Raw genomic sequence first — 24,055 nt, 5'->3', positions numbered from 1 at the left:
TGACATCCCATCTACAAACACAAACATTCACTCCCTCCACCACTGACGCACAGTGGCAGCAGTGTGTACCATCGACAAGATGCACTGCAACAATGCACCAAGGCTCCTTATACAGCACCTTCCAAACCCGCGAACTCTACCAACTAGAAGGACAAGGGCAGCAAATGCATGGGAACACCACCACCTGCAAGTTCCCCTCCATGTCACACACCATCCTGACTTGGAACTATATCGCAATTCCTTCACTGTCGCTGATTCGAAATCCTGGAACTCCCTTCCTAACAGCACTGTGGGTGTACCTACCCCAAATGGACTGCAGCGGTTCAAGAAGGCAGCTCACCACCACCTTCTCAAGGGCAATTAGGGATGGGCAATAAATGCAGGCCTAGCCTGCGACGCCCACATCCCATGAATGAATTTTTAAAAACTCCTTCCGTGTATGACAACATGTTCTTTGTCTTTCTGATTTCTTTAATTTCTTACCATTGTCTGATATGATTATCATCACAGTCATCTATCTTCCTCTTGCTTTTCTTTCAATCAGTTTGCCGGTCATTTCACTGAGACTTTTTTTTCTTCCCTTTTTGCTCCAATGCTGTTAAAATATTTTGTGAGCTTTCATTTTTCAGTTCCAATGAAGGACTGTGTGTCTGAAACATTAATTTTGCTGTCCTCTCCACTGCTGCTGATGCTGAGTGGCCTGCTGTCTATTTTCAGCAATTTGTTTTTGTTTCACAATTTAATTTCAATGGATTTCTGTAACAACACCCGTTAACATTTATTAGATGGGAAATTCTCTTCCAATGTCTCTCCTTCATTGACCAGCTTTGTGTGACAGCCTTTGCTTGGTCACACTCTTACTTATTCCATTGTAGCCAGAGCATTTCCACTCTCACACCTTCACGTCTAGAGTCCCCGAAGTTCCCTCCTTTTCCTCATCTATAAGATGTCCCTTGATGACATCTGCAGATGAAGGGTCAGCTTGTGCAAGCACACCCTGGTCTGTCTTTGTCCTTTTCCATAACTACCCTAAATCTAACTGAATTATGATAATTTCCACCAGAGTGCTCCCCAACTGATACCTCTTCCACCTGCCCAGCTTCATTCCCTAAAACTAAGTCCAGAACTGTCCCCTCTCTTGTTGGGCTTGCTCTGTACTGGCTAAAAAAGTTTTTCTGAATGCATTTTATGAATTCTGTTCCCTCTGAGCCTTTCACACTAATTCTATCCCTGTTAATATTAGGGTATTTGAAATCCACCACTATTACTGCCCTTTTGCTTTTTGCACTTCAGAGATTTGCCTACATATTTGCTCTTCTATCTCCCTCTGACTGTTTGGGAGTCTATAGTACACTCCCAGTAGTGTGATTGCCCCTTTTCTGTTCTTCATTTCAACCCAATGGCCTCATTTGATGATCCTTCTACCGTATCATCCCTCCTCATAGCTATAATTGTTTTTAATCAATATTGTGAACCCCCCTCCCTTTTTATCCCCCTCTCTGAGAAATCTGTAACCAGGAATGTTGAGCTGCCATTCCTGCCCTTCTTTCAGGCATGTCTCAGTATCAGCTACTCCCATGTGTCAATTTGTGCTCTCAGTTCATCTTACTTATTCCCTAGATGTCTTGCATTGAAATATATGCCATTTAGCACTGCCAAACTCCCTTGTTGTCTATTTCCTAGCTTTGTTTCCTCTGCCTCCCAAACATGCTTACTAATTTTCTGCCTTCCATTTCCAACTTTTCATGTCTCCCTTCTGAATCTACTCTCAGGTTCCCATACCCCTGCCAAGCTAGTTTAAACCTTCCCAACCAAACCAGCAAACCCTCCTGCGAGGATATTGGTCCCAGCCCTGTTGGGGTGCAACCGGCTTGTACCGGCCTCACCTATCCCAGAAATGGTCCCAATGCCTCAGAAATCTAAAGCCTCTTGCATCATCTCTCCAGCCACATATTCATCAGCTCTATCTTCCTATTTCTGTACTCATGAGCACCTGGCACCAGGAGTAATCCGGAGATCACTATCTTTGAGGTCCTGCCTTTCAATTTCTCTCCTATCTCCCTAAACTCTGCCTTCAGGACCTGATCCCTCTTTCTGCCTCATTGTTCCCACATGGGCCACAACCTCTGGCTGTTCACCCTCCCCTCTCAAAATATCCTGCAGCTGCTCAGTGACATCCTTAACCCTGGCATTAGGGAGGCAATATACTTTCCTAGAGTCATGTCTGCGGCTGCAGAAGCACCTGTCTGCTCCCCCCACCATTAAATCCCCTACCACTATTGCTCTTCATTCTTCTCCCTCCCCACCTGTGCAGCTGATCCACCCATAGTACCATGGACTTGGCTCTGCCTGTATTCCCCAGAGGAACCATCACTCTCACCAGTATTCAGAACTGAGATGCACTTAGGGGATCCCTGCCCTGCCTGCCTTTTCCTCCTTATCGTTCTGGCGGTCACCTATTCCCTCTCTGCCTGCATATTTTTAAGCTGTGGGGTGACCACCACGTGCTATCCACGAAACTCTCAGCCTCGTGGATGCCCTGTAGCGAATCCCAGAGATTGAGCTGCTCCAGCTAGTGACACTTGCTGAACATGTGATCATCCAAGCCACAAGAAGCTTCCAGAATTTTCCACATGGCACAGGATGTGCATTCCACCGGGCTGAGGTTCCCTGCTGTGCCTTTACTTTCTCGACTATTATCTAGAAACACTTGCCAGCTACTCACCAATCAGCTCCTTCCCTGGTTGGTATGTCACTACAGTTGTTTTGCAAATGTTGCTTGTGTTGTCGGAGATTTTGATGGAGGCTCTGTCCCCTGTTTCAACTCTTAAGTCGTTGTGCTCAGACTCCACCTAGTCACCATTAACCTTTGCACCGCTACTTTCTCAAGAACATTTAGGGATGGGCAATAAATGCTGGCTTCGTCAGTGATGCCAACATCCTGTGAACAAAAGTTTTTTAAAAAAAAGCAGAACCTAAACTGGACCAGCCATATAAATACTGTAGCTACAAGAGCAGGTCAGGGGCTGGGTATTGTACAGCAAGTGACTCACCTCCTGACTCCCCTAAGCCTTTTCATCATCTACAAGGCACAAGTCAGGAGTGTGAGAGAATACTTCCCACTTGCCTGGCTGAGTGCAGCTCCCAGAACACACAAGAAGCTCAACAACATCCAGGATAAAGCAGCCTGCTTGATGGGCACCCATCTATCCACTTCCTTAAACTTTCACTTCCTCCACCACCACTGCAGTGTGTATCATCTACACATGCACTGCAGCAACTCATCAAGGCTCCTTCAACAGCACCTCCTAAAACCATGATCTCTACCACCGAGACAGGCAACAGACCCATGGGAACACCACCACCTCCAAGTTCCTCACCATCCTGACTTAGAAATACATCACTGTTCCTTCATCGTCACTGGGTCAACATCCTGGAAATCTCTCCCTAACAGCATTATGGGAGAACCTTCACCACACAAACAACAGCAGTTGAAGAAGGTGGCTCACCACCACCTCCTCAAGAGCAGTTAGGGATGGGCAATAAATGCTGGCCTTGCCAGGAACACCCCCCTCACATGAACGAATAAAAATAAAACAAAATCATCCTCGACCATTGTCTCAGACCAATCTCAGGGTCCTTTTCAACCCCAAGCTGAGCTGCCGACCTGATATTCTCTGCATCACAGAGACTGCCTACATCTGTAATATTGTCTGTCTCTGCTCCTACTTCAAACCACTGAAACCATTATTCATGTCTTTGTCACCTCCAAACCTGATTACTGCAATGCTCTGCTGACTAGCTTCCCATCCTGCACCTTCCACACACTTCAGCTCTTCCAAACTCTTCCTGTATCCTATCCCACTTTTCCCACTAGCTCATCAAACCCTGTCCTCGCTGAACTACATTGGCCTCTGCTCCCTCAATGCCTCAGGTTCAAAATTCTCATCCTTGTTTATTAATCCTGCGTGGCCTCGACACTTCCTATTTCTGTAATTTCCTTCAGTGTTGAACCACCACCCACCTCCCCTACAGCCCTTCCAACTGTCTGTTCCTCTTCAGCCCATCCTCCATACTACCATTGACAGCAATGCCTTCATGCTCTGTAATTCGTCTCCTTATGGTTCAGCCTTTCCACCACCCTCTCCTTTAAGACGCCATCCATAAAACTTACCTCTAACTAAGATTTTGTCCACCCCTCCTAATCTCTTTCTCTTTGGCTCAGCATCTGATCTTCCTTATGCGTCTGTGAAGTACCTGAGGACATTTTTCTACAATGAAGATGTTATATAAATATAAGCTGTGGTAGTGTTTAGGGGTTGGAGCTGGAGTATTCGGAACCTGTTGACAAGTGTCGTAACCATGAGCCAGTTGTTTTACAGAGGGCCACTCTCAAAACTCCTACTAGCAACAAACTTCATTTGCTTTTGTTAAATAAAAAACATCATTTAAACTCTCAGTTTCTCTCACACACATTGAGCAGCAGATCCTCAAAGGGCTGCAGGTAAGGGGGAGGTTGGCTGCAGAGTCAGACTGGCTCCCCAAAGAGGCCAGAAAGTTTTGGCATTACAAAAGCAAAATACTGCGGATGCTGGAATTCTGAAATAAACAGAAAATGCTGGAAATACTCAGCAGGTCTGACAGGATCTGTGGAGAGAGAAGCAGTTAGCGTTTCAGGTCAATGATTTTTCATCAGAAATCTTTGGAATTCTCAGAGAAAGGCTGGTGGGGAAGGCAGTTGGGAGGAGGGGATGGTGATGGCAGATATGTTGATTATATAGCACATTGGAACCATTCATAGGGGCACTAGGGAAATCTCCCAATTTCCCATATGGCCAGTTTGCCCCTGCTGGGCAATATCTTGGACACCTCTAATCTACACCATGTGGCATTGGATAATCTGGAAGTGCTTAATCCAGTCACTGGAGAGAAAATTGAATTGGGTGGGTGGAAATTCTGCAACATGCACACCAGCCACAGCCTTGCTTGCCACCCCAGATACCGAGTACAGACAAACTAAGAACTTGTTAATGAGAAAAATACCAAAATGTGCACGGAAAGACCTATGTTTATTATCCTAGGTCACCATCTCCAGCTACACAAATCCCTCCACGTCGATCCTCAATATCCTCAAAAACATCAAGAGAGTCACAACGCCGTTCTTACAAAACACGACTAAAAGTTTCCAAAATGAGAAAGATTTATGGTTTGGATAAAAACAAAGAGGTAAAACCACCTGATTTACATACCCTATCTTTTATTGCCTGAAGAACAATGACTACATGGGTTAATCCAGTGTTCATCAAAACAGTTGAATTCATTTCATGTCATAGTCCAATTCTGATATGTCAAATAATGATTTATGAATAGTGATGAAGTAAATTAATTGAACAGTCAACTTGCTGAGTACACCTACTAGGAACTAGACTTGTGTGATTCGATTCTACCTTTGAGTGCAGCCAACAGATCTACAGCAGTGCCTTCTCTTCTCATTTCCACACCACCACCACCTCCAGACTTCCCCTCGGATGTATCCTTGGCTGCTTCCTTTTATCTGTATACTCCCCTCGGTGATATGATCTGCAGGCAACTTCCATATTTATGTTAATAACATCCAACTCTACCTCTTCACCACCTCTGTCGATTCCCTGACCACCTCTGCACTGTCAAATTGTCATGGATGAGTCACAACTTTCTCTAATTGAACTTAGGAAACACTGAAACCCACCACAAACTCCTGCATGCTTTCGAATTACTCAATCAATCCCCCTCCTCAGTCACTCACTCAGACAGTACCAGATCATGCAAAACCTTGATAGTCTGTTCTGCCTTACACTGCTTCAAATGCTGCCATGGTTGCAGTCACGTTCACTCCATCACCGAGACCTCTTCCCAGTTCAGTCTGTCCATTGCTGAAACCCTTAGCTATGCTTTTGTCATCTCTAAACTTAATTTCGAGTGCCCTTCTTATTCCCACACTCCATACACTCCCAAATCACTTTGCATTTCCACCTCTCTGCCCACCGTTAATAATCTTTGCAAAATTCATCTTTTGAAAAAGCTTTCTGTCACCTTCCTAGTTGATTCATGGCTTAACATCTATTTCTTTATGTCTTTTTTTTCAACTCTTTGTAAAGTATCTTAGGAAATTTTCTACTTTAAAAAAAATGAGATAAATGTTGTTGGGAGTGCATGTTGCTGACACTGGGGACTTGAAATGCAGTGTTCCATTCCTTGGACATCATCACCTTGCTGAGCACAAAGGAAGAATGCTGATCCCCAATCACTAAGCAAGTTAACAGGACTAATGAATTTAGTACATAACAGGGAGCTTTGACAGATAAGACCTCTTTGACGGTGTGGGACATGTAAAATGCAGTGTCTCTCAGATAGGGCTTTTGAACCTGACACACACAAAGTGAAGGATTTTGCATTGAAGGTTTTTCCTCTTACATTACTTTTCTCTATTAAAGTTAGGGAGGTAGGCAAGAGAAGTTAAATAGAAAGTTATTTCAGTCATTGCTAGTATGGTTACCTGTAAATTCATGTAGAGTACCAAATACTAGTATGCACATTGTGTGCTAGTGTAGTGTACCATTGACAGATGATTGTGGTTTACACTTTTGCTGTAATAAAGTAATCAATGAGTATAAGAGTGGTATTCTAATTAGCAGGAAAAAATATTCTTTCCTATTTGGAAACGTAAAGATATAATGCTGCCATAAGATTTGAAGACTCTGCATTGATGCTTTTGTTTCAATTTTCTTTAATCTATAATTCTTCATCAATGTGATTTCCAGGAAGAATTGAATAAACCCACTCATCAGAGTCTTGCAGAGGATGACTCTCAGTTTGTCAAAAGCTGTGATCAAGATAAGAAAAGTCAAGTTGCTTATTTAGCTTCAGATGAAGAATGGGAGCATGAAGTGGATAAGCTCTATGCTTGGACACAAGAGCTATCACTTGACTGATAACCTTACTTCAGTCAGGGAAAGTTGTCCCTATGTATTTATTAGAAGTGGAACAGTAGCAGCCACAGAACCTGATTTATGCATTGTCAGAACTCATGCCAGTTTACACCTGTTCAAAAAAATAATATCCTTTGAAAGCCTTTTTAGTTGGCTTTCATTTTGATCAACACTGTGTACAAACTGTATTCTAAGTACCTTAGGTTTGTATACACAAAATCGATCTGTTGGATACAGATAAAAAAAATTACAAAATGAATGGTTGTAGTCTTTTAATGTAAATGTATTCGAGTGCATGAAATTAAGACCTCTCTCACAGTAAATAGTTTAAGTTGTAGCAATAACCTGCAATCAACATTGTCCTTTCTTCATTCTTCCCTTCCACCCACCGTTTGATTTTCTCCCTTTCTCTTCTGAGGACGTGACTCATGCTATACAATGGTTACATGGGAATTAGCTACCCTCTTATATATTACTTAGTGCCATACTGCATGCATGAAGTTAAGTAGTCATATCCAATCTTGTATCTTGTTCCCCCCCAGGTTGCAGCAGGAGTCACTGCTTAAGCAATTAAAGAAATCCTTACATTTACATAGCTCCTTTCACCTCAAGATGTCCCGAATTGTTTTACTTTTGAAATATAGCAATGTGTGCAAACAAGGCATCCAATTTGCACACAGAAAAATCCAACAGTGTGGAAATCAATGACCAGATCATTGGTTTTAGTGATGTTTCAGGGACAAATGTTTGCCAGGGCACTGGGAGAAACGCCCTGCTTTTCTTTGAATAGTGCCATTGGATCTATTAGATTCGCTCAATAGTGCGAACAGGGCTTTAGTTTAACATCTCATCTGAAGAGCAGCAACTGTGACAGAGCAACGCCCCCTCAAGAGGTGCTACCTTGTGAAGAAGAATCCATTAGTACTGCAGTGAAGTCAGCCTAGATTTTGCTAATGTTTCTGGAGTGTGGCTTGAATCCACAATATACTGATTGAGAGGCAAAAGTGCTATCACTGATACCTGGTAGATTGTAGCAGTCCACTTGGCTTCAATGACCCTTAAATTTCCTCCACAGCTGAAAAATGCAGTCTTTAGGTAAGGATAAGATCTATTATCTAGGGTTACATATGCCCACTTGGGCAAGGTACCAGAAGACTAAAACAAATAACTGTATAATTCTTCACAAAGGAGACGGTTGATGTAGACATATTTACCATAGACAGTAAAAGAGTGAAATATTTCACGATAAGCATAATGAGAGAGGAAGTACTAGAGAGTCTGACATCCTTGAAGGTGGATAAATCGCCAGGGCCGGATGGATTGCATCCCAGATTGTTAAAGGAAGCCAAGGAGGAAATAGTGAATGCACTGAGGATCATCTTCAAATCTTTACTAGATACAGGAGAGGTACCAGACGATTGGAGGTCTGCAAATGTTATACCATTGTTTAAAAAGGGTGCGTGGGATAGGCTAAATAATTATAGGCCGGTCAGTTTGACCTCGGTGGTGGGTAAATTGTTAGAATCTATTCTGAGGGACAGAATAAACTGCCACTTAGAAAGGCATGGATTAATCAGGGATAGTCAGCATGGATTTGTTAAGGGAAGGTCATGTCTTACTAACTTAATTGAGTTTTTTGAGGAAGTAACAGGAAGGATTGATGAGGGTAGTGCAGTGATTGTGGTCTACAGGACTTTAGTAAGGCATTTGACAAGGTCCCACATGGCAGACTGGTCAGTAAAATGAAAGCCCTTGGGATACAGGGCAATGTGGCAGGTTGGATCCAGAATTGGCTCAGGGACAGGAAACAAAGGGTAGTAGTCGACGGATGTTTTTGTGAATGGAAAGTTGTTTCCAGTGGCGCTCCACAGGGTCAGTGTTGGGTCCCTTGCTGTTTGTGGTATATATTGATTTGGACTTATTAGCAGGCATGCGGGAAATTTGATGACACAAAAATTGGTTGTGTAGTTGATAGTGAACAGGATACCTGTAGACTCCAGAATATGGTTTGGTTGAGTGGGCGGAGAAGTGGCAAATGGAATTCAATCCAGATAAGTGTGAGGTAATGCATTTGGGGAGGGCAAACAAAGCAAAGGAATACACAATAAACGGGAGGATATTGAGAGGAGTAGAAGTGGTGAGAGACCTTGGAGTGTATGTCCACAGGGCCCTGACGGTGGCAGGGCAGGTAGATAGAGTGGTGAAGGAGGATTATGGAATGCTTTCCTTTATTGGCTGATGTACAGAATTCAAAAGCAGGGATGTAATGCTGGAACTGTATAAAACACTGGTTAGGCCACAGTTGGTGTATTGCATACAGTTCTGATCACCACATTACAGAAAGGACATAATTGCTCTGGAGAGAGTACAGAGGAGATTTAAAAGAATGTTGCCTGCGTTCGAAAGTTGCAGCTATGAAGAGAGATTGGATAGGCAAGGGTTGTTTTCCTTACAACAGAAGAGGCTGAGGGGTGACTTAATTGAGGTGTACAAAATTATGATAGAGTAGACAGGAAGGACCTGTTTCCCCTAGTGGTGAGGTCAATTACCAGGGGGCAGAGATTTAAGGTGATTGGTAGGATTAGAGGGGACATTAGCAAAAACATTTTCACCCAGAGGGTGGGGAGTGTCTGGAATTCACTGCCAGGAACAGTGGTGGAGGCAGAAACCCTCAATTCTTTTAAAAGTTACCTGGACCAGCACCTGAAGTGCTGCAAGGCTATGGACCAGGTGCCAGAAGGTGGGATTAGTTGGACGGCTAGTTTCTATTCTTGTTCCCTTCTCGGCTGGCATGGACATGACAGGTTGAATGGCCTCCTTCTGTGCTGTAATTTTTCTATGGTTCTAACTCATTGGTTAGGCCACAACTGGAGTAGTGTGCGCAGTTCTGGTCACCTCATCACAGAAAGGATGAGGAGATTTATGAGGACGTTGCCAGGACTGGAAAAATGCAGCTATGAGGATTGGATAGGCTGTGGTTGTTTTCCTTGGAACTGAGGGGAGATCTGATTGAAATGTCCAAAAGTTTGAGGGGCCTGGATAGTGGAGGTGAAAGGCCTATTCACCTTAGCAGAGAGGTCAGTGACTAGGGGGCATAGATTTAAAGTGACTGGTAGAAAAATTAGAGGGGAGATGAGGAAAACTTTTTCACCCAGAGGGTGGTGGGGGTCTAGAACTCACTGCCTGAAAGGATAGTTGAGGCAGAAACCCTCAACTCATTCATAAGGAGTCTGGATATGCACCTCAAGTGTCATAATCTGCAGGGCTACAGACCAAATGTTGGAAGGTGGGATTAGAATAGGTGGATCGTTTTTCAGCTGGCACAGACACGATGGACCAAGTGGCCTCTTTCTGTGCCTTAAACTTTCTGTGATTCTACTGTATTCTATGACTAGTAGTGCATCTAGAATCAGTTTCTTCAGGAGAGAATGGAGTTAAAAGTGTATTTAACAAACATTTGTGGAAGCAGCACCTAAGAAGTATAGAAAGTAGAATCAAATATGCTATTCTGCATTTGCTAAGTTTCTATTCTTAGGTATGCTTCTACATACACATTGTAATTGGAATTAATTCAATAGTGATCTGAAGAACTGACTTTATTGCTGTAATTTGAGAGGATGATGTTAATCTTCATGTATAAGAGCTAAAAATAAGAGCTAAAGAAACAGATGCTAATTATGTTCAAGATTATAATGGTGCGCATGCTTCAATGCTGGGAGATATCCCAAGTTTAATGATACCTCCTAAAACTGACAAATGCAGTCTGTTGGTACAGGAACACTATGTCAACCCTCCCCCCCACTCAATATTAATTTTTTTAAAACAAATAAAACAGACTGTGGGAAATTGTGCATTAAAATATAAACTAAGTACAGTTACAAATCCGTAAGCTTAAGAGAAACAGTCTGCAGATAAAGATCAGCAACAGCCACTAATAGAACAAAGCATGAGCAACATTTGAATGGTTGGCAAGTTACTCAATGTACTGGACATTGCAGCCATAACACTCACCATTTAGTATTACACCTTCTGGTTACTACCAACACATTCATTGCCATGATATGCTTATTTGAAGTCTTATGAAAATACTTTTAAATTTTTCTCCTCCTGACCTGAAGATGGTAACCATGTTTAGTAGTTTCATGTGTACTAGCAATTCACACAAGTGACTGTTCATACTGTGCAAATCCAGTCACCAAGCAGCAGATTATTTGGCCATGGAAACACAGCTAAACCAAATCCACTGAACAACTATCCACTTGTCTAATTTCCAGGAAGAGCAGGAACAGTGGCTGATCTTGCTACTATTCAGCCCAGAAATACGGAGGCCAGTTCCAATTACCCCTGATGAGTTTAGCTTACTCAGCACAGACGAAAGAACAAAAATGAGTCTTGCCTTGCCTTAGAGCAGTGCCAAGTTAAAAGGTTGTTAATCCACTAAGTGGTACTTTTTAAGAATACATACTACACAACTATAGTTCCTGTTATCTGAACAAAGATTTTATTGGGTAAAACTGCAAGTTAGTTTAAATTTCTACAGAAGGTGCAAATTTAAGGTTCGAGTACTTAAAATGGAGGTTATTATCGTTTCATTTCTGATTGAGATTTGTGTTACCTGAACAGAAACACCCCATCACTGTTGTAGCAAACAAAATAACATCTTTATTTTACAGAGCATCAAATTAAACAGAGAAAGAGAAGCCCCAGGAATATATGCCACATTAAAAAAAAATCCTGTTTCCTTATGTTTGTATTTTATTAGCGTTAGTGAAATAAACATTGACTTCAACCTTTTTGTAATAGGGTGGAGAGAAAGGGGGTTATTGATTTAAGCAAAAGAACTATAAGCACAATAAATTACAAAAAACACATTTGCATATGTGTTGAACAATTTGGTCAGCTTCTGTTGAGTGAATACCCAGCTGTCAAAAAATTTTAAATGTACTCATCAGCAAATCACTGCAACACTCATTGGATTTCATACAGCAGATTTTCAAGAGATGAAATACGTAAAAGTACTGCACACTTTCTTTTGTCCTGTACTCAGTCATACCATGGTCATTTGAGTACTGCTACCTTTGAAAAGATTCATCCCAATATCATGTATGTCTATTGATACATTAATAAAATAGAAAAATACACAAACTTATTTTTCATCCAAAATGAGACATCACGGCAAGCCCATAAATACATTTGGGATTCTTTCTGGCATTACCTTTAATAGGAATTAAGGCAATAAGTGTTGATAGATCTTCAAATACTCAAGTAGAATTGACAAATAAAGGAGTCCTTTTTAAAAGTCAACTCTTTTTATTTAACACTTTTTACAGTTTTTACAAATATCTTCAGCTTTAAAAAGTCACAAAATATTTTTTGCACTGATTAAGTGGGTTTTGAATATTTTGTATATTGTACTGCAATGTGGTTCCAATTTTTCCAGTGAGGGTATAGTTAATATAAATAATAAGACATGAACAGTCAAATAGTGAACATGTAAATGCATTTCAACTTGGGTCTGCCTTAGACTGTAAGTGCTACTGCCTGCTCCTACTGGTCAAGGTGATCCTCAGCACCAAAAAGATCATCTGGTCCATGACTCGACAATGACCAGAGATGAGTAGACTTCAAGTAGGAGAATAAAATCTTTAAAAAAAAATTGTTAAAGCATTTAAGAAAACTACATTTAGTTGTACTTTAACTACACTGGCTGCATTTGTGAAGTAGTCCAAGAACAGCCAAACATTTATGATTTACATAGTCTGTTTCAAATGTAGAAAAACTTCCCTTTTATTCAAAACCATGGCAATGCATTACAGAAGTTTAAGTTTGCTGTGCTTTTCAGTGCCCCAATTTTAGTAACAATAGAACATAATGATTTACTGTAGGAATCCTTGCGGACTGGTCTTAACCTCAGATTTAGTTTGTCAACACAGGCACTTAAAACTCCTGGGACAACAGTCTGAATGCCCAGTTTATCAAAATGTTCACGAAATTAAAGAACTAAGTACCTTCCTGTTGCCTATTGCAAGATCTTTAAATTAATTTGTAGGTAATTTGTTAAAACCCAGAACAAGGTTTGTGACTTGTACACAAATAGTGTCTTCCTATTAACAGAGGGGGAAGTTTCCAGGCACAAACATGTTAGCTACATATTTTTCTGTATGACACAGATCTTTCCTTCTGACTGTAACTGTTTTCATGGATTGATTCAATTTCTTGCCCCCACCCCCCAATCCTACAGACATATACTTTTCTCAAATTTTATTATAAATAAGCATAAGGCTTCAAAAAAAAAAACTTCAGTACAGGGAGTTGTGTTTTTTTTTTAAAGTGGCAATTTGTACATTATGCAATCCAGTAGATGGCCTTTTATTAATGGAAATTGAATTTATAAAACTAGCAAGATGGTTGTTTGCAAAGGTGCATCCTACTGAACTGGAACACATACATTGTAAAGTGACTAGGATGTGTTAGTGACTACAGTCACCTCTACAGAAATGATGAATATAGCTTGTTGATATATAATGTCATCTTGTAACTGAGAAGTCTTAAATTTGAATTGCTTAATTGCTACAATAGCATATGTCAGTGATAAATCATTTTTTAAAAATATTTTAATTTTCAGTTGCACAAATTTTCAAGACTATAACTAACTAAATACACTTTATTTGGAAGCTTGATGCATCCACTTTACCCAGAGTGAAAAATAAGATTCAGTATTTACATTGCAAAACTTTTTACACTTCCTGATTTTTTTTCTGTCCCTTTACAATTTTTATGATAAGTCTACTATTTTTCCTACAATCAAATCCATGACTGACTTTGTTTTGGTTTCCAGAATGGTTAAAATGGTAAACGTGTTCAATATTTTTAAATAAGCTTTGTGGGTCACAAAGAGAAATAAAGAGTGTTACAAATGTGCAAGTTATATTGTTGAGTCCCTGGAAAAGCTGCAACTGGAGTTTACCATTTATTCTAGAATAAATGATGGCATGGAGATGGTACTAAAATATACATCTACGTGCATTTTGAAAAACAGTTTGTTCTTAGAACAGAACATTTTTTTATTTTTAAAAGAGAAACCTTTCCAGTGTTATTACCACCCAAACACAATACAGTTCATTTCAACTCAAATCAATGTGGAACTTGTTTACCCGACTCCTGTAATTCTATTGAAAGCTTATCCTATTATCTCAAACCTCTCATTCACACAATGATGAAGTTTAAAACATACAAAAGACATTGCAGTGACCTAATGAAGGATTTCCCAGCTACCCTTTTGTAAATTACCTCATATTATCTGAGCTAGAATAGTGCAGGATATGATTAACGCTGGAGTTTTGGTTTCCAGGGCTGTCCTTTGGAAACTCAAAATAAAACTGTTACATTACAAATAAAGATTTAAAAAAAGGATTGTATTCATGTTAAAGCTTATGAAAAGCGAACACACAAAATCAATCTGTTAAGCACAAGTTTAAACACAGGAGGAAACTCAACATTTTCTTCAAGAGGTTTTCATTTCCCCAAAATAATCATCTGATTCTGCAAAAATTCTCCTAGCACCTAGATTGCACTTTTTTCCTCCATGCATTAAAACTAACTGCACAATGTGGTAGTTTCATAACCTTACTGTCTTAAAGAGTTTGTATTTGATGGGTGCATAATTCTGAGCCAGATTGATCAGATAATGAAAGACAACAGGGAAAACTAGGGTAAAAATTCACAAGAAATAACGTTTTAGTGGAAAGGCCAACGTTTGCGATAAAATTCTAAACAGGAAACTAAAAGGAAAAACCTAATAAATGATAAAAGTGGCCAAAAATTCAGATACATCTGGTAAGCCCTCCAAAAATTGTACCAGGTACTAAGAGTGCCAGGCTGAAGATGCAAGGGTATCAAGGGGCAACTTGTCAAGTACAGTTACAAACGTAAACTTCCCCATTAACTAAGTTTTTAAACTTAAATGGTAGAGAATTAATTAATCTAAAATCTTTTATAGATTTTGACAAAGACTACACCTAATAAAATTAAACAAAAAATAACACTGTGAACTGCACTGAAAAGACGTACACAGCTTCTTCTTTTTGGCATCTTGTATTTCAAGGGCAATATTTTTTCAATACTGCATAACTTGCTCTCACGCAAATCCATTAAAAATCTACTCTGTTTCCCCTCCAGTTGATTAGTGTAACATAGCTAAAGCCATGTTTTAGGTACATCGCCGAACATGTTCCAATATGAAGTCAGGAAAGTAAAGGCTGCAGACTTGCAGGCCATCCAGCTTACAAGGCATCCTTGGGTATTCATCTTCTTTCCACTTATTTTCTTCTGGATCGAAGGTGAGTATGGAGTCACTATACTGACCATTGTAACAAAGGCCACCAAGAACTATTATCTGCTTTTCAACAACTGCAACCCCGTGTCCACTTCTTCCTATGGGCATTGATGCTAGGATCGTCCACTGATCAGTATCAGGATTATAAACTTCTGTAGACGGACAGCCTTGAGACTCAAAAGATGCCCGTAAAATTACACACACCCCACCAAATACATAGAGTTTCCCATTGTGGGCAATCATTTTATGAAAGCAGCGTGCATAATTCATTTTGGCCTTGTTCTCCCAACATGTTGTAACTACTTGCGTTCTCCTTGTCCGCTGTTCTACAGTCCCTTCTTTACTGGGATCAAATACACATACTTGTTTGGAGGTTGAAGAGGACATTATACCACCAGTTATGTATAGCTTATTGTTGAGAACTGTTCCTTCATGGCCGTATTTATTAACTGGATATGGATCAATGAATTCCCATTTGTTTTGTGTGATGTCATATCGTTCTGTTGAGTAAAACGTTTCGTCTCTCGTTCTCCCTGCCACGGCATAGATGTATTTTCCAATGATGCCAACAGCAAACTCAGATCGGGGGACAGACATGTCGGACATTCTCAACCATGAATTTTGTCGGGGATCATACCTGAAAACTTTCGAGGAGGCATGAAATTCACCATCGGGGCCCAATTCTTCCCCTCCTAATAGAAACACAAAGTTGTTCACTACTGCAAGGCAGTCAGGTCGCAGTGGTACTTGTGGACCCTCCAGTTCCCACCAGACCCTGGGCCTGTGCAGCAGAAGAATCTTGCTATTCACCATGCTGTGTCCAATCATTCCTCGGAAAACTGCAGTCTGTGCCTTGGCAGAGCGAATGCGATTAGATTTCATCTCCAGAAGAGGTTGTTGATTAACGTTCTGAAAGTAACTTAAAGCCTGCTCAACCTCAAAACGCAGCTGCCGCGAGTAGCGATAAAATTCAGATGGTTTCACCTGAGAAGAAATGAGAATATATAATAAAATGGTCACAATTTGGAAACAGGAAAGATAAACTTTAAACAGCAATATTTCTGTTCCAGTCTTCAGTTTAATTCAGTTCTGGTTGTCAACCCCAATATAATTTCTGCTTATAACTGGAAATCCTTGCCCAAGAAAAACACCAATTGCAACAATCAATACCAAAAGCCCTAGATTTCACGGTTGTGCAACTTTAGGCCAGACCTCAACAGGCACTTTACCTTAACATGGCAATCCAGCCTTCACACTCTTGTTAGCAATAGTGATGCAATGTAAACTACACACAAGTACAATGAGCAAGTAGTGATGTAAAATTTAATTGTACAACTCATACTTTACCGCAGTCTGTTTAGTAGGGTGATGTCCTGTCACAGAAAGCAGAAACTTCATGTTCCTCCTTTCCCCAAGTACTTTACAAATGAATATGACACTTAATGGATACTGCACCATCTCATTGGGAAAGTTACGGTACAACTGGATCAAGGTGAGTATCTTCAGCAAACTAAACCTCAGCAACAGCAAATATTTTAGTTTTGTTACCTTTGCAGCCATGCTTTGTTCTTAATGATTTAATTATCAAGTCACCATCGTGCAGGGAGGACAGCATGGAATTTCCCCATATTAAAAAAAAATCTGACCACCTCCAACTTAAACTGGATATTTAAATACTGCAGGGAATGGAAAACATTTGTGGTCTCACTTAAATATGAGGCACTCAACATGTAATTAGTTGATGCCATACTCATTAACTTTTCCTTCTGAAAGCACAGCAACGATTATTTTGCACCAAACAGATTCAACATAGAGGCCATTTAAAGTGCATGATGAATACCCTTTGACTTTTGCACAAACTGATGATAGGATCCAGGATATTACATTTTACAAACTGTAGAACAACATTGGATTTAATTTGGAGATTGTATAATAAGAACTCTTTATACAATAGTACAATAATCTGAAACAGGAAAGAGGAGGATTGGAGTATTGTAACAAAAAAACAACTCCACACATTGACCTGGACTGGCTACTGTGGTTAACACAAAGAAAATGGAAACTGTATTACATTGCAAGTTTCTTTTTTTACTTCTTGCACAAAACACATTTCAGTCACATATAGGAATCAGCACCAACACCGACCGGCCTCCCAATCAACTCTCTTAAATAACAAAATGCCCTGTGACTACAATGCAAACCCCGCCACTAACCTTCTAATGAAAACTTAATATAGGTAAAATTCAGAAACCAGTTTAAGAGAAGGAAAGTAACTTTTTAAAAAATCATTTCATAGTGGTGTGTTTCTTCCACAAGAAATAATTCAATTCCCAAAAACCTTATACAGTTCTTTATCTACTTCCTTGCTGAATAAGTGAGAAGTTGAATTTGGGACTTTATTTAACTTTAGAAAACAGCTCAGGTATGGATAGATTTTCCACCTGACACTTTATGTAATGTCACAGTAACAGTCTCAACAACACCTTGTGGAAAATGTTTAAAATAAGTAAGGAAACCACCCAGAATGTGATTATATATGACACACAAGTCTCATTGGAAGTGGAAAAGGTATTGTTGTACATTTGTATTTTCTACCTCTCCCTCTGACGGCAGGGACTTGTACTGGGGAATGGTTCATAGGCATAAGCAGCTTTCCTGCACCTCATCCAGGTGTATATACTCCACAATCAGCTTAGAAAGTGAATACTGGCAAACTATTTGATGGTAGCAGCATCACAGTTAAGACAATGCTTGTCCTCACCTGACTTTATCAAGGGTACTTAATATAGTTATCAAAAGCCTAAAGCTTTGGTTGATTTTTCCCATCCCTTGGGTGGGACAGTGTCCAGGGAACAAACTGGGGGGTGTTCCTGGTCTGTTGAGATCACTCTCACACCATGTGACAAATTTACAAACTAAGCTCACATTTTTTTTTAAATCCTTTAGAAGCACCCCACATTTTCCCCCCCGAATATTCTCCCTCCGAAGAAAGAGCTGGGGGCAGCTGAGGCCTTCTTCTTACTCTTTAGAACATAAGAATTGCAGTCATCGTAGAACCATGGAACTTTCAATGAACAGGCCAATTAAAAAGTTTTCCACAACACCAGCATGGCAATCCCCTAAAGGATGGGTTACATGTAAACGGTGTATTAATATCTCAAAGAGATGAGGCTTATTGCTTGCAAGAAAACAAAAGCAAGAATAACCATTAAATCACAAAACAGTAGCAGATCTGGGATGTAAAGGTCACCACGGAAAGCACTGTGCTAAAGCATTCAATTCATAAAAAATACATTTGGAGTTGATCCTTCAAAGATATTTATTTCAGCACCAAGCCATTCCTAGCATGCCTGCTTTTAGAAGTTAACCAATAAAGTGCACAAGTCCCTGTCCAAAAGACATTTAGCCTGAGGTAACAAAAACAAGTCTAAAAGGAGCATGTTCATGGATCAATGGAAACAGTCTTCTTTTTGGGGGGTGGGGAGGGGGGAGAGTCAGGGGAGCGACGAAAGAAACCAATTGCAATTATAAAACTGCAGTATGCTATCCACGCTACTTTGTTACTTAAACAGCAGCACAAATGTTTTAATAGGAAAAATTTGCTTGTACTGCTGCTTATGGTTTCCACCAAGCTTAAACCTAATCAGGTCATACAAATTATATTACAAAATATGAGCATCCAACATGGAAGGAAGTTGGTAAAAAGCTAATACTGGCTGTTTAAGGCTGGAATAATGAAGCAGCAAAGAATCCTTTTGTATTAGCATGGATGCACGAGACAGGATATAAAATTGATGCCTGAAGGTCAGAATTGCTGGTATCTGTAGCATATCATTTTGTTGCATCTGAACACATGATGGTATAAATTCATATAAAGATGGGTTTATGAAACTGTGAAAACTCTGGACTAATGTAGCTAGCCTCATGATGCAGTATCTTACTCTTAGTTGTAATTTAACTTCAGTACACCAAATTCCAGCATTTTTTGTGGGAAAAGAAAAACAAAGTTCTGAAGCATTATAGCAGGACCAAAATTTAAATGTACCAGTTAATAATTTTCCTCTTCTTTAAGTAAAACTGGTCAGATTTTTAAAAATTCTAGGAATAATTTACTTTGACATTGCTTGAAGTTACCTGGTCAGCCTCACATGGAGAAAGCGTTCATACTTCACGTTTTGCCATGGCCGATCAACTGGTTAATTCAGGAGGAAGGGAGGAGGAAAAGAAATCAAACAGCAAAAAGAACCTCCACAATTAATTTGGAACTTTTCCTCATAATTAAGATTTTTAAACTATGGCATCATGTCTTTCTTCCTCTGAGTTACGTCCAATCTTACTATACAGTCTGTGCTCCAATCATTCTTACAGCTTGCGTTTTAGTTACACTCATTATGTACAAATAAACACACAATGACTTACTGGCTAGGTTGGTATCCCCAGTACAAATGCTCTCCACACTTTGATGTGTGCTGGGAGTATCAGTCCACGCCATACGACTGGTGTGTTACTGCAAAAGGTGAGCTGTATTAGAGTAAAAGTGTGTGTCCTGTCCCTTCCCTCCCTCCTCCAATCAAATAAATAAAACACCAAACAAAAACAATAAACACATCTATGTTGCTCAAGAAAGTTTCTGTAATTATATCACAAATGTGTACATTTTCACATACAAGATGAATGGCAATTACAGACACTAACACTGGCATATTAACTCTGCTTCCTTCATTCCCACCTCACCAAATCACAACTTAGAAACACAGTAGCTGTAACATTTGCCATCTACTGATAACTACAGTGGAACCATCTTAAGCTCAATTCTTGCCTGCCTGAGAAAATTTCAGTCTCGATCCAATCATTCACCATTGGTTTTATTGGACTGAAGTAGTATATTGCAGGACCGGCTTGTTGCAGACAGATGTCACCAGTTCACTGTAAATACTGTACAGCATTTGACTCGAGACATCTAGTGATCACTAACAGCTACAGAGTTTACCAAAGCCCACTCCTCTGAGGTATAGCAGCTGGAGGTCATTATTAAACAGCACCACTAAATGTCATATTAAAGCAGCAAACTCAGCTTTGTTATGTATCTTAATCAATTTAACACAACTGGATGTATGGACAACAAAGAGCTGCGCAAGTCATTGGATTAACAAGTTGTGTTATTTGGGCTATATATAGGCTCTGAAACTAACCACAGCTGATAACATTAGTTTAAAAAGGCTGGCATAAGATGGTACTTAATTTGGGAATCAAAATTATTCTGTTCCTGGGTTACAAAACTTTGAATGACATTGGATCTCCTTAGAACTGATCATCAGCTATATGTGGTACAGAGCTCAAGATACTGGAAGATGATGAGTGGGTAGAGGGAGAAGGGAGAACGCAGGCTCAAGCTTCCACTTAACGATATCTCTGATTACAACCATGCTGTTGATAACTCAAAGGGAGGGAGGAGAAAACTGGAAGCCATGTTCAGCAGACCATTCCTCTGGTCTCCTAGCAGGTGCCTCCACAGCAACTCTTGCACACCTGCCCACTTGGTTGCAAGAAGTGCATGACCTGGGAGAGAAAAATAATTGATCTTAAGTGTGCTCCACTGTATTTCTTGGCTACAAGAATATCACATTTACAGAATTTATAACCAATTGTATTGCAATCATTCCACACAAACGTTGGAGATATAACAGGGCATTTCCTGCCAAGGTGGAACTGTACTAAATTGTGTGTGCATAGATTCAAATAAATACAAGTGCAAAAGGGTACATAATTCTCCTTTAAAGGGGCATGAACCCTATCAAGACCTGCCTGAATTCAAATCTCTTAGGCTTTCTATGTTCATTTGGTTCCTCTGAATTCATTGTGACTATGACATACATAAATACAACAGCGTCTTAAGAGTTTGCTGGCATGCTTTCAGATCCAAACAAAGTATCTCAACAGTCTGCTGTAGTGTGTGAGGACAAAAGCTCCGTTCAATCCCAACATGTTGATGCCTACTGCATAGACACTGCTGGGTCTGGGTTTGAACATGATGATTTTGAACAGAAACACACTTGGACCCCTTCCTATAGTGGCATTGTTTAGAAAAGAAAGACAGGACCACCACCAAACTGCAGAAACACAAAGCAAAACTATGAAATTATTGCTGAAGAGCAATGTTCTTAAATTATTCGTCTAATTTTTCAGTTCAGTTGATTTCACAGAAGTTAGAAGTAATGCCAGTCACCCACTGAATCTGGATAGCCAATCAAAACCTGATGGATAACCCAATTGTACAGGGATATTTTGTACTGAACATCAATCACATGAACTGATCCTCTGACTCCTAACCCATGATTAGTTGTCTTTCTGTCCTGTCTCTCTGTTAATACTATCTTCTACTAGCTTCTGGTGCAGGTGAATCCAGGATCTCAGATTCAATCCCAGTTCCACATGAAGTGGCGTCTACAGACTACCAGTGATCAAAAGGCTTGTTAGAACCTGCTTCCCAAAAATCCAAACTGTTTGTACTGCCATTCATAGCCGAGATTGCATCAAGATGGGAAGTGCTCTAGTTTGAAAAGGAGATTAAAGCAGAGCTTTAGCACTTTTACAATAAAAGCTTAATATAACTGTTTGCATTGAGGTAACATTCAAAAAGCTATCTTTCTCCCCAAGTATATTAACGAGAAATCAATTCAATGGCATGCTACAGCAAAGCATTATCTAAATTCTTGCATTATCAAAAAAACTTTTACATCACTGTACTATATGACAAAAAAATTACTGTAACCTTGTTTTTCGTAAACGCTGTAATAACATTCCCTCACCCTATGATACAAGAATACTGCGTAATCAGCGATAGCATAAAGCAATAGCTAAAAAGTGAAGAAGCAAAGAAGGCAAAGAGTAATTGCTAACGATAACAGATCAACCAGCTAAAGCAAAGAGTAAACGGACCCTGACTGATAATTTCCCCACAGCACACACAATGGTCTAGCTAAGTGTCGATTCTCAGTTACTGCTTTCAAACATACTAACCTTTTCCAAAACGTTTGTCGTATTCATCAGACAAAACCTGACATTCTGAACAATGGCATCTGTGTGCCTCCAACGGCTTCTGTCATGTCGCAGCCAGGCCTGCGCAGCCTCAAAGAGCTCAATCTCTGGGAATCGGCTCAGTTGATCATTCTCCAAACATGACAAAAGTTTTTCAACACTCAAGTACGACAGAAAGTCAGCTCGGGACATGAGTGGCACGAAATTCTCTAGCAGGAACTTGTCCAGTTGCTCTTGAATACCATCTATATTAACACTGAAATCATCCAAAAGTCGCATGATTTCTGCGCAGTTGTCTAAGCAGATTTTTGACAACAGGAAAGAACAGCAGAATTTCACCACTTCGGTCAACTGGACATACATGGCTGCCTGCAGGATCTCATGGACAGTGCTCATGTTCAGTTCAATGGAGCCATAATACATAAACTGAAGCACATGACTAAAGCCTGTTGGAGTGAGTCCCTTAAGATGAATCTTGTTCTGGTCCCGCTCCCTCATGTCAGCAGTGAACATTATTCGAAAGTAGTCACTCTGCGTAGCCAATAGTGCCTTGTGAGCTTGGAACTGGTGATCCTCAATTACTAGGGTGACATCAAATAATAATCCCTCCTCGTACAGGGTTTTAAACCCTGAAGAAACACAGGAGTCATGAACAGAAGAGTTGTACACATCCACGTTTCCTGCCATTAATACCCTGCAACAGTCAAAAAAATGAATCTTAATACAGATCAAGACAAAATTAACACATTTAATTTCAAAGAAATTCTACAGAATTATTGGCCGCAAGTGCTCACCCTAGCTGCCACTCCCCTCTCCTAACAACATAAATATTAACCATTGCATTATTATAACCTCTGAAGTAGCACAATGCACATGCTTGTAGCTACATTTTAGAAAATTAACAATTAGAAAGTGTTTTTATACACAAATCTTAATGCAGTTCTCAAAGGCTTAATGCCAGCAGCTGGTTAGATTATCAAACACCAAAATAAATTAATTACAGCAGCACTGATACTCATATCCACCTATAGTCACCATATATGCTCAATTCAACCAAACTCCAAGACCCAATTTTATTTTCCCAATCTTCAGAAAAAATTATATCCATGATCTTGCGTTAAAATTTACCTTTATATTGTTTATTGTGCTCACTATCAGTTTGTATTTATACTGCTCACTATTGATACAGTACTCACTAGCATTATCACTGTTTACTATCAACAGCACTTTATAGTGATCTCAACTGGCATCAGTTTTTGTTACTAGTATGAATTCTTCTCAAAAGCAATGATCTGTAAATAGCCTGAAACAGCCAAGTAGGTTTTGAGACATGTTTAGAATCCAATGAAATCACGACTATAGGTAAATCAGTTACTCTGAGTTCCACTCTGGCTTTTGCGCAATCTTGCACAGCACAAAGATTAACACACAGTTAGCAGATTACCACTATTCTAACCTTGCATTTCAACCTTTTAAAAAATATTTAGTACAACACAAATAAATATACATCTCATTTGTAAAAGAGTGCAATGTTACCATAAAGTGACTAAAATGAAATATTTTTAGTCATTGTTTTAACCTTTAAAACAAAGATTGGTAACGAATCCTCTGACGTTCTCACCTACTCAACATTAAACTGATATGCAACGACACACCTATCATACCTAAATTCAAACAGATCTTTCCTTATTCAGTGCTATTTAACAAAGCAATA

The 24,055-nt window shown here is 39.8% G+C and overlaps 2 protein-coding genes across 2 annotated transcripts in view; one reads left to right on the top strand and one right to left on the bottom strand.

Moving 5' to 3' along the window:
* The window catches only part of c10hxorf58 (chromosome 10 CXorf58 homolog), a 47,597-nt gene extending 40,226 nt beyond the window's left edge, over nucleotides 1–7,371 (top strand). Inside the window, exons 8-9 of the mRNA XM_068040500.1 lie at nucleotides 5,082–5,226; nucleotides 6,801–7,371. Of these exons, the coding sequence (XP_067896601.1) occupies nucleotides 5,082–5,226; nucleotides 6,801–6,971 (316 nt within the window). The 3' untranslated portion in view covers nucleotides 6,972–7,371. The remainder of the gene's footprint in view (nucleotides 1–5,081; nucleotides 5,227–6,800) is intronic.
* A 4,887-nt stretch (nucleotides 7,372–12,258) lies between these two features.
* The window catches only part of klhl15 (kelch-like family member 15), a 34,993-nt gene continuing 23,196 nt past the window's right edge, over nucleotides 12,259–24,055 (bottom strand). The window contains exons 3-4 of the mRNA XM_068040499.1: nucleotides 22,324–23,035; nucleotides 12,259–16,287 (exon numbers count right to left, since the gene is read on the bottom strand). Coding sequence (XP_067896600.1) covers nucleotides 15,178–16,287; nucleotides 22,324–23,035 — 1,822 coding nt within the window. The 3' untranslated portion in view covers nucleotides 12,259–15,177. The remainder of the gene's footprint in view (nucleotides 16,288–22,323; nucleotides 23,036–24,055) is intronic.

Source organism: Heterodontus francisci, chromosome 10 (assembly GCF_036365525.1).
Source record: "Heterodontus francisci isolate sHetFra1 chromosome 10, sHetFra1.hap1, whole genome shotgun sequence".
Classification (NCBI taxonomy): Eukaryota; Metazoa; Chordata; class Chondrichthyes; order Heterodontiformes; family Heterodontidae; genus Heterodontus; species Heterodontus francisci.
Note: the sequence above shows the minus strand (reverse complement) of the source record. Positions and strands in the feature narration are given on the sequence as shown.